Below are 11,874 nucleotides of genomic sequence, written 5' to 3' on the forward strand. Positions count from 1 at the left end.
CACCATCACGCTGCAGGACGTGGAGGTTATGTATGGGCTGCCCGTTGATGGACACCATGTTGCTCTGCCGCATGCCATGAACGAGCAGACTAGTTTGCAATACTGGACATGCTGCAGCAGCTCACCGGTTTATAGCCATCGGAGGAGACTGCACTGATTGGGGCCAGTCGTCTACAGTTGACGACTGTCCAACAGCATTTGGAGGCATTGCACCCTGACATCACAGACGATACACCGGAGCTTCATATTTACTGGTAGACGAGGTTGCTGCTACTCTTTATGTTTGGAGGGGTTTTGTTCCCGAACACTTCGGGAAACCTAGTCAGCTTGAGATTTCTTCATCATCTTGAGCGGCTAGATGATTTACCCAAGTACAGCTGCGGTGCTGCTGTTCTCGGCTACTTGTACAGGCAGATGTGTCGGGCGAGCATGGGCAAAAAGCGTGACGTTGCTGGATTTTTGCCGCTGCTACAGGTGAAAACATATTCGAATACTCTATTCATTATAACATACCTAGTAAAAATATACCTTAAATTTTACGTCCACTTTGTATGTTAGGTTTGGGCCTGGGAGCGGTTCCTGCAGTTGCAGCCACCTCTACCACCATTAGCTCTGGGTGCACCACCTCCGTTTCTCCCTCTAGCTAGGAGGTGGGTTGATAGGCGGGGATATGGACGAGAGTACGAGGCTCGACATAATCTCCCCTTATGCAGGGATTTGTTGGATTTGCTGGAGGGCGCACAAGTAAATGTATACCTAAGTTTACTTGGCCTGGCTTCATATGTGTTGCGTATACTCACGTTTTCTGTTGTTACTTAATAGTTCATTTGGAGGCCATACAATGATGAGCTAATAGCTGGTTTGCCCGATTATTACTCGGCCGACCGAATTATGTGGAGCTCTTCCGTCCTGTTGATGTGCCTTGATATTGTGGAGCATCATGCCACTGAGCGAGTACTTCGCCAGTTTGGCCGCCCGCAGCTTGTACCGCCACCGCCCACCTGGCATATCACACATTACCAGCGGGATGATCGTTCCAGGGTGGACCAGACATATATGGCATGGCTAGAGGTGCAGATCGATACTTGGGACCAGCGACATGACCTGATTTCGCTCCCCCCTCCACCTGACACACACACCACCACCATCACCACCACCTGACCGGATGGAGACTGAGCATGATTATATGGGCTGGTACAGCAGTGTTACCCGACTTTTCGTCGGGAATCTCATTTATCGCGCTGGCGGTCAGTACGTTCCATACGCCGGGAGGCACGAGGCACTGGTATGTTATTTGGTATACTTACTTATAACGTTAACCTAGCATTCCGTAATTTATATTTTACATGTTGTGTAGGCTATTGGCCTACATCTTGTTCCACCAATTGGGACTGCAGATGCAACAGATACCGGCGAGGGAGCAGCTGCTTTGCACGAGTATCGCCGGCAGGTTACCGATCTGGCTTCCCGGACGTTGAGGCGAGCCCGAGATGATGAGCAATTAGGATACGAGGCTGAGTATGTGGTGCCAGAGCAGTACCATCGTGGGCCACTAGTGGGGCCGGAACGTGGTCGACGTGGCAGGCGTGCCCCACGAGGTAGGGGTATCCCACGAGGTCGTGGGGGTCGGCGAGGAGGTGGTCCCCAGCGAGGGGGCATTGAGGCACCTGTTGAGGATGTTGGAGTTGATCAATCGGGTGACCTCCATGAGCCAGACCACTCTCATAGCAGCATGCCGTCATTCAGTCTTCGGCTTCATCTCACTCCAAGGACTTCGCAGGTAACCCCGTCAGCTCCATTATTGATCACGGGCATTACAGGATTGGGATCAGTATTTTCCTGATCTTCCAGGCCCATCGACCGTTACTGATGATCGGCCGACACGAGATGTGGATAGTGGGCGCTGACTGAGTTATGGCTCATCATCGAGGGATGTTTGGGATCTTTCACAGGCACAGGTATGTTTGTATTACTATTGCATTTAAATTTGTTTTTATCTCACTGATTAGCCATAAATATCTTTATATTTTTTTATTAAGGCTTCATCCACGCCCGTCACGGAGGCCACTTTGTGCGATACTGACATGGCTGCGATGGATGATTATATTCAGGAGCCCGATGAGACCATGGTAAGACAATTTAAATTTTTGTGACTTAACACGTACATTACAAATATATATTTTTATATACTAAAATATCTTATTATTTTGTAGGTAACTGTTGGACAGACGGCCCCTTCTACCGAGCCTGCCAGCCCTACTGACGATCATGCTGCAGCGCATCCTCTGATAAAGAGGCGACGTGATGAGGATGATCTTGATAGCGTAGCCGGGTGGATGGGATGCGCCTCAATCCAACGGCTGCATTAAAGCATACAGGATGTGGGACGTATTGATTTTTTTTGTATTTTATGTACATATGACATTCAGTAAATAATTGCAACATTTTTTATTGTTTATATTATATGCGCATTATGTTTTTATTTCTCCGGTTCTTCGTTATTTTAATACTACAATACAAACACAAACATAGCAACTTAACATAATTTAAATTCAGTACAACTAATGAAACTACATGATACGGAAAACATAAAGATAAAATATTACACTCAACACATACATGTGTTTGTTTAGTCACTACCGCCTATTATTCTCTGCTCCAACCACTTAAATTTCTCTTCCATTTTATTTTTTTCTTCTTCCGCCTCTTTTAGTTTCTCCTGCAATGGCACAATTTCTCGTTGCATTTCAGAGATCTGGCGTTGGCATTCACTGTTCATATTCCAAACATACTGCAAACATGATTTATAGTATTCCTGGTTAATGGGTTCATCATACCATTCCTCAAACATACAATGATTTTCGTCTTTGCGTTCAAACCTGTATAGACATATCCAGTATATGCGCCCAACATTACCATCGGACCAACATGCCTTCATAATCGCACGTTTGCCACAATAGCACTTTGGTTGGTCATTGTGTCCAGACATTTGTTAATGCAGGAAAAATGAAAAATGTATGGAAAGTTTTACTATTTTTATGGTTAAGCGCAGATAATAATTAAAATGCGCTAGTTATTTATAGGCAAGACAACCCACATAACGTAATATTTAACCGCGCTATGCTTCGCGTGTTAAAGATTCTTTCGGATACAATACAGCTTTTTCAGAAGATAGTTTTTGTAGGCGAGCAGCTTTTCTGGTCGACAATACAACACACATAACATAGTATTTAACCGCGCTATGCTTCATGCGTTAAAGATTCTTTCGAGTACAATACAGCTTTTTCCAGAAGATAGCTTTTGCAGGCGAGCAGCTTTTCAGGTCGACAAGACAACACACATAACGTAGTATTTAACCGCACTATGCTTCGCGTGTTAAAGATTCTTTCGGGTACAATACAGCTTTTCCAGAAGATAGCTTTTGCAAGCGAGCAGCTTTTCAGGTCGACAAGACAACACACATAACGTAGTATTTAACCGCGCTATGCTTCACGTGTTAAAGATTCTTTCGGGTACAATACAAATTTTTCATAAGATAGCTTTTGCAGGCGAGCAGTTTTTCAGGTCGACAAGACAACACATATAACGTAGTATTTAACCACGCTATGCTTCGCGTGTTAAAGATTCTTTCGGGTACAATGCAGCTTTCCCAGAAGATAGCTTTTGCAGGTGAGTAGCTTTTCAGGACGACAAGACAACACATATAATATAGTATTTAACTGCGCTATGCTTCGTATGTTAAAGATTCTTTCGGGTACAATACAGCTTTTTCAGAAGATAGCTTTTGCAGGCGAGCAGCTTTTTCAGGTCAACAAGACAATTATTTTTTAAAAAAAAATGGGTTTATGTTAGATTGTTGTACTGAAGTATTAATGTTAAATATCAATAAAATTTAACTGCAATGAAAACATAATTTTATTTCATACATTCTACAAGATAAACAAGTATATACACTTATTACAACCATATTACGAAAACAAAACACTATGTGTATCATTGATAGTTGGGCACATTAGATGAACTTCCACCAGGAGCTGGATTACCACCGCCACCCAAACCAGCTGAAGGACATTTACGACGGTTGTATCCTGTTTGCGAGCATATGCCATATTTGCGTGTATAAACGGTATCACCAACATCCATTTGGTTCCGTATACACGTTCTTTTTTGCACTTGTCGCTGACGCAAAAACTTCTTGTTACACACCATTTTAAATGGTTCCGGCAGCCAATAATGCTCAGCACCCACTGGTTGCAACTGCCCACTATAGGTGTTTAAGTATGCAGCAATACTATATTCTTTATCAACGTAGTTGGTTGGCCCTAAACCTGTATGTTGAAAGCACTTGATAGCATGTGAGCACGGCATGTGGTAGATGGACTATTTTCCACAAGAGCATAACCTTCTGGATTCATTTACGGTGTGTGTATTATTCCCCCGGTTATGATGGATAGCGGTCCAAACATCAAAAATATTTCGCTCGTTGCAATACTTCAAAAATGAATGCCAATGTGCTCGCATTCTGTATTTCTCAATCTTTTCATTGGTATTGGCATAAATTCAACACCCATTTCCATCAATGATCATGCACCTGTAGCCCTTTCAACAAACCTCTCCGCCATAAGCTTGAATGACACCCGCACCATGGCAGTGATAGGCAATTCTCGTGCAGACTTCAATAACCCATTGAAAGACTCTGACACATTTGTAGTCAAAATTCCCCATCTTCTGCCACCATCCGCATGCAAAGTCCACTTGTCAAGCTCATGTCACATCAACTAATGATAGGCTCCCTCGTCTTCCTGCCTGATAGATTACATACGCCTCCTGAATTTATACTCTTGGTGATCTGTTACAGCCATCCACACTAAATCATGCAAATCCTTGTTGGGATATGCCTTCTGGAAATTGGCCTTCAGGTGCCTCACACAGTAACGGTGGTAGGCATACGGTTCCTGCCATGCACGCAAATTCTGTACAGAACTTAAAATACCACCATGCCGATCAGATATTAGACAAATACCTGAACGCTGTTTGATAACGTGCTCTTTCAAGTGGTTCAAAAATAGTGTCCACATCTCTTGGCTTTCATTGGCACAAATAGCAAAAGCTAAGGGAAATATACTTCTATTAGCATCTACTGCAACGACGATCAATAAGTTAATATCATACTTTCCATAGACATGAGTGTTGTATATGGATATTACCAGTCGGCAATGCACAAAACCATCAATTACTGGTTTAAATGCCCAGAACACGCATCTGAATATATATTGTGGTATTCCCGGACTCTGCTCAAGCTTCCATTCAACAACAGTCCCAGGATTAAAGTGTTGCAATGCGGCCATGTACCTGGGTAGAGATGCAAATGACTTATCCCAGTCACCATAAACAATTTCAAACGCACGTTTGCGCCCGAGAAATGCCTTTATTTTGGTAATGGTGCACCCATATTCCTGGTGGACGGATGTAATACACTCTTTGATCTTGTACCTTATGGAAGCTTCAATGTGTGGAATCAAGACAAGAAAAATCAAGTCAACATCCAAGTTAAAGTGATTCCCAATGAATGTGTCCATTTCACAATTGTGGATGCCAATGTATTTACCCACAACCCACATATTTATTTTCTTTTTCTTCTCACGCAGCATCCAATTACAACCGGTAAACCATATACGGCAAACAACCTTGTATACATCCGGAGTTGGCTCCCATACCGTTATCTCACGACAATCTTTTATGCTGTATATTTTTACTGCCCTGGTTAGGCGCGCTTTATCAGGAAAAAGCATGCCCTTTGACAGCACCGTTGGTCTAGACTTATCCCACATTGCTGTCCGAATTTCGTCAGTGTCCCTTGTGAGGGCATCGATATCCGGCATACTTGGCAAATGATCAAGGTAGGGAATCTCCCTTGAATGAAATGGCACGTGGGACTCGTACACTCTTGGTCTAACGGGGGGTGGAGTATGCTTCTTCGTCAAATCAGGTCCAGCATTCTCTTCCTCCTCATCATCACCCTCATCAGGGAAGGGTGTGTCATCTCCGGACTCATCGGCATTATTGTCATAATCACTGTTCTCTTCCTGACTCTGTGCATCTACCATATCCCGATTAAATATGTCATCTTCGGGCAATTGAGTTAGGACAGAACGTTCAAGTAGCTCGTTTTCACTGCACAACTAACAAAATAATGAGTTACTCAAATTGATAAATACTTTACATATAGCTATATCACTTCACTTACAAATCGTAATGTGTTGACATCCCATGATGGACATCATCCTGTTGGTGATGACTCCCGGATGGACCCCCACGATCCAACATACCAGAACTATGCATATTCCAACTGGGCGTTAGTTCATAACTTGTAAAATTCATATATGGCCGGTACCCTCTGTGGAATATATGAGTGTTAATACAAATTCAATACAGCAAAAATAAATATCGTAATACAAAGGAAAATTGAAGTTTACCACTCATCTTGTGGATCATGTAAAGTATGAGAGAAATTATTTCCTCGCTCCTCATTCGCCCGTGGAGATAAGTTTAGATCAGGCCAGACTCTTTCAGCCGGAACCTGTTCGGCTAAAACTGCTCCAAAATAATCACCCGATGACTGAGGGATATCCCTGCTTTACGCAACCTTATTATTGCGAACGTCTTCAGCCTTGACGTATATTTCCAACATTTTTATCAAAAGAAATTCCCGATATTCATCCGGAGTCCTCAAAAAATCACTCAGAGTTTCATCATCCTCTATGTTAAACTCAACATAACAAGCAACCCCTTGCGGAGTGACAGAATATGGATATCTTTCGGTTACTTTAAGGTTCATCGAACGTTTGCTCACACTCATATTTTTACATAACAACGATACCAATCTATCATACTCCATTGTAAGTGGCAACTTAACATGACATTGTGGAGATAAACTATAGCTTTCTGAGTTATTCGCCACCACAACCTCAACCTCCCCCCCTCCCCCCTCAATATAATAAAACCCTAATTTTTCGCTCTTCAGATATTATGACAAAATGCAAAACAACTTAACGAAGAAATATTTAACAAGACTTGAGAATTTTTCTGAATGAATTTTTGCAAAATTGTTAACGTCTTTTAATAAGGCAATGCCCAATCTGGGAGGTCGAATTTTTTGAGGTATAGCGCCTTAAATAAAGGCGCTATACCCATTTGAATTATTGTTATGTCAGTTAAGCGCAGAATAATTATTGGTGGGCCCACAAAATATGTATAGCGCCTTAATAAACGGCGCTATACTTACCCGTCTTTTCATATTCAAGTATAACGCCCTTTTAAAGGGCGCTATATGTATTTTGGTCACTAACTTTTTTTTTCACCTATTTTTGTGTCTTGAATCCAAAAATGCATTATTTTGGTTATGGACTCTAAATATTTACATGTTCTGCAAGTGTCAGTTAAATTATTTGTCCTCTCCGTTAGGTTTGTTGGGTAAAAAAAATTTCTTCTCACCGGTTTTACATCAAATCATACCGACTTATCATAACTAATGATGGCTACCGATCTCCTCGTGTAATATTATAAGAGTAATAAATTATAAGAGTAATACACAAATAAAAATTTAACTGGCTGCTTAAGAAATCCAACAGAATTTGGGAGCCAAATATGTGTCAGACAACAACTGTCAATAGGCAGTAATTGGGGCTACCTGATTGAAGCAAAATGTACTCATGATTAGGTACCTAACGTTAGAAAAGATGCAGCTGGCAACAATTGGCACTCAAACTTTTCATGAACATAAACCTGAATTCCCATTTAAGAGAAGCAAAAAATAAGTGCATGTCGTGAGAATTCCCCCGATGAAAATATACAGGACGTATAATTCTCTGTCTTAACCTGTGAAAAGTGGATTTTAAGTTTATTTTAGTTCTAGAGGAATAAATTACGAGTTTGAGATTCATTTTCACTCGGCTCTATAACAATAAAATATAATAAAGAGAATAAAAACAGTAATATAGCAAAATGGTTGTCAAAGCGGGATTCCTACTGTCAAAGCCTTGTTTTGATAAATTTAGGGGTCGTTTTTTTTGTATGATAGATAAACAAAAATAATTTTGGGATAAAAATTTTAATTGTTTGGTTATTAATTCTGGAATAAGTTATCTCATGATTAAAAATAGTACCGAAATAATTTACACTTATTAGAGGATAGAATAATAATCTTAGGATAAAACAGTAAAATTGATAATTTCAGAATTAATACAACAAACCAAACAGTCAATCTTAGTATAATTACTCTCGATATAACTAATCCGCCATAAGTTATATTCAAATCCACACTGCATTAATTTTATCATAGTTAAAATATAAATTTATATGAAAATATATACTAATAACCATGATTAAACCATAAAAAATTATTTCAAGGACATTTCTTATGCATCTATTATAGTTTCTTGTATTTAAAAAAAAAATTGTTTCTTGTAGTGTTAGTAACTATATTAAGTTCTTTTCCCCCTAATTGCAGCGTACAAGGCGTGTCTTTCACGAAGTGGTTTGCACCGCCCAACAGCGTACCAAATAAATCATTACTATTTCACTTTGGATCCCTCTAACAATTCAACCCAACTTCCTCCGCTTCTCACTTTCTTTAAAATTTCTTATTTGACATATTTACCCCAAACCGCCTAGTTAATTTTGAGTTCACTCTCAATTTCTCAACTTCGTGAGCTGTGCGTTACATGTATATATATATAGCTTCTCCCAGTTTCTGCCAGCCAAACATACCCACTTCAAAAGCTCTTTCATTAACTCATAAAGACCAATAGAACAAAAAGGAAAAGAGATCTTCTAAAAGTGCATACACTTTGTCATTTTTTGCTGCCATTTCTTTTCATTTTAGTTGTTGCTATCTTCTACTATTAAAACACAGTTGCAACCATGCAAGAAAAGTCGAAAATGCAGAAGAAGAGATCAGTGGTTGGTCGTAGAGCTTGGAACCTTCTCCGCCTGACCTTGTTATTATGGGCAAGAAAAGGTGGCATTTTCAAGAACAAGCTCCTAATTGAACTCCGTTTGCTTCCAAAATATATCAAAAGTCTCGGCCATACCAACAACTACGGTGGTGCATTACATTATCATTATGGGGAGCGTGAGTTTTCCTTTGATGACACCCCTATCATTCATGTCAAGATGCATCGCCCTGCTTCCTTGCGTTTCAAGATACCAAATATCCCTTGCATCAAACCTCAAGTTGATGTTCCTAGGAAAAGTTTCTTGAACTGGGAGGATGGTGATAATGAAGAGGATGCATATGCAAGCTGCGAGGTCTCTGAGGAGATTAGTTGTCCCGGTGATGAAGCTATTGATATGAAGGCTGAGGAATTTATTGCCAAGTTTTATGAACAAATAAAGCTGCAAAGACAAATATAATCATATTTAGAATACCACGAGAAGACGCTCGCTAACTAAAGGTGCAAATTGACATAGACTTGCAGGCGCTTTCCGCTCACCAATTTTCATTCTTTTTGGATGTCATATTCATGTTTCAATTCCATACTGGCTAGTAGTATTCTTTCTGTATAAGATGCGTTACGTTGCGGATTATTTTGTATATAGAAGAGGTCTTCAGTATTCTACTCCACACTGCAACATGAGAGCTCAAACTTTTTTTATCCAAAATATCAAAATTCCACTTGTTGAACCGGTAAAACAAACGTTGACGAGAAATAGGGGAATGAGCTTAGGTTTTTCTTATGAGAATATTATAAAGCGCTCTAAAAAGTTATAAAATAAATTGTATTCAAGCACTTGCGGTTTCACTTTTTAAAAATCTCTACGCTCTATAAGTGCCAATTGTTGGCTATGGTCTTAATTTCTAGACTACTCTGGATATAATGATCCTTCGAATTAAGTTCAATCACGATAAGGTTTTAGATGAGTCCAATATGGCTTAAGCTGAAAAAATGAAATATAGTGCCCCAGTATAACACAGATGGGCAGGCATAGCAGCGGCTAGGAAATTTTTATATACAGTGCTATTTGTATGAGTTCACATGTTGTATACATTAATAGTAATATAATTGTGTGATTCTATTCTTAATGTATATCTTGAAGGCATATACAACGTACAAAACTGTGCTGCGTAGATGGATACAGACGGATACTTTCCCTCCAACAAACAAACTCAGTACCACCATCTTCTTCTTTTCCTGAAGAAAAAAGAAAGTATTTCCAAGTGTAACTGACTTATGTTAGTATATCCGTTAGTGTTTGTTCGTATTTGTTTTATGACGTTGGTACTCGCTACTTCTGGGAAGCTTCACTTGACCCCTTAGATTCGCTTTTAACACCTTTCATTTTCTCCTCAATCAATCGCTGCAATCATTCCTAATCCTACTACAAGACAAGAATGCCAACATATATAGTTGAACTGTAGGTAAACTAGATAGAAAAATTAGAAACAAAGTAGCCTCTTCTCTAAGGATTTGAGTTATATACGCTCTCATTCTAAAAATACTTTTACTAATTTAGTGAATTTTAATATGTTATAGTATGTTAGTTATCATTTTTATTAAATTAACAATTATTGTTCGAAATTTAAGTGTGTAAATATTTCCGTCAATGTATGAAGCTTAAACAGGTACTTTCCAAAGAAAACACATTGTTTTGTCCGACAATAAATTAGTAACGTTAGGTTTTCGGGAAGGGAGAACGTTGCTGAGCTTGCTTGCTGTTTAAAGAACAAAATATCTAGGGTGAAAGCAAAGTTTCAACTAAATCAAACCTAACAAATGCTTTGAAAATCACATGATCATCAGTCCTGGCCTCCTGGGTCCCTAAGTTAATCATTCCCTTTGATCTACAATGCCCAAAATGACCTCTAGGAAATGGTTCTAACATATCCCTTTATAATTTCATTAGCCTTTAAGGGTTTCTTGTGTTTTATTTTTAGATTTTTTACGCGTAAAATAAAAATTTCTTGAGAGGTTTAACATTAAACTAAGAATTGTACTAGTAGGCCATAGTTCCTTTTCTTTTTCATCATCACTGGGATAAATGTTATGTTTGCTATTCGACTGCCTAATATATGTACATAATTATGTACATACAGCGGATATATTATTAAGGGAAATAAAGCTCACTTTTTAAAAGTGGCCTAAAAATTAAGTTAGTCACTAATTTATGTGGGATATTCATTTTCTTCCACACTTGTACTATTGAAAATCCAAACACTCTATATGTGTGAATTATTTGTTATGCTCTTAAACAATTTCTAGACTGTTTGTGGATAATATGCTCCTCCAAGCATGAATATGTCTACGGCAAATTAAGGTTAAAAAATATGGAATATGTTGCCCAAATATAAAACTACAAGCATAGCATGCAACAGGCAGGAAACAAGAAGCAGCAGCACCTACAGGCCAAGTGGGGCTGCATTTCAAGAACCGAACAAAACCCAAAATCAACTGCATATTCTCCCTCCAACAAACCAAAAATCAATAAAACTATATTCTTCTTTTCAGGGGAAACAAAGCATTAATTTTCAGTTTTAGAGGGGGCGGAGCTTGAGTGTATGCTACGGGTTCGACCAAACTTAAGAACTTTAGTCCAGCCTTGTAGTTATCTTTATCTTAAAAATTTTATTGAATATGTATAGATTATTAATTTGAAACTTATTAACTTAAAAAGAACTAAAATCCTGAACTCATAAATTTCAAATTTTAGCTCGCTTGTGAACAATAGTGTATCTTTTAGTGTTTGTTAATTATTTGTAATATTATGTTGGTATTCGTACTGCTGTGAACCTTCATTTGACTCCCCCACAGATACGCTTTTTTTTCCAACATCTTTCCTTTTCAGTTCAATCAATCACCGCAAGCATGCCTCATC

The 11,874-nt window shown here is 39.1% G+C and overlaps 1 protein-coding gene across 1 annotated transcript; it reads left to right on the plus strand.

Moving 5' to 3' along the window:
- The first annotated feature begins 8,940 nt into the window (after window positions 1–8,940).
- On the plus strand, window positions 8,941–9,414 carry LOC107766825 (uncharacterized). Its single transcript, XM_016585699.2, has one exon. It carries the CDS (start codon window positions 8,941–8,943, stop codon window positions 9,412–9,414), a length of 474 nt encoding a protein of 157 aa, XP_016441185.2.
- The last annotated feature ends 2,460 nt before the right edge of the window (window positions 9,415–11,874 follow it).

This window comes from Nicotiana tabacum, chromosome 19 (genome assembly GCF_000715075.1).
Source record: "Nicotiana tabacum cultivar K326 chromosome 19, ASM71507v2, whole genome shotgun sequence".
NCBI lineage: Eukaryota > Viridiplantae > Streptophyta > Magnoliopsida > Solanales > Solanaceae > Nicotiana > Nicotiana tabacum.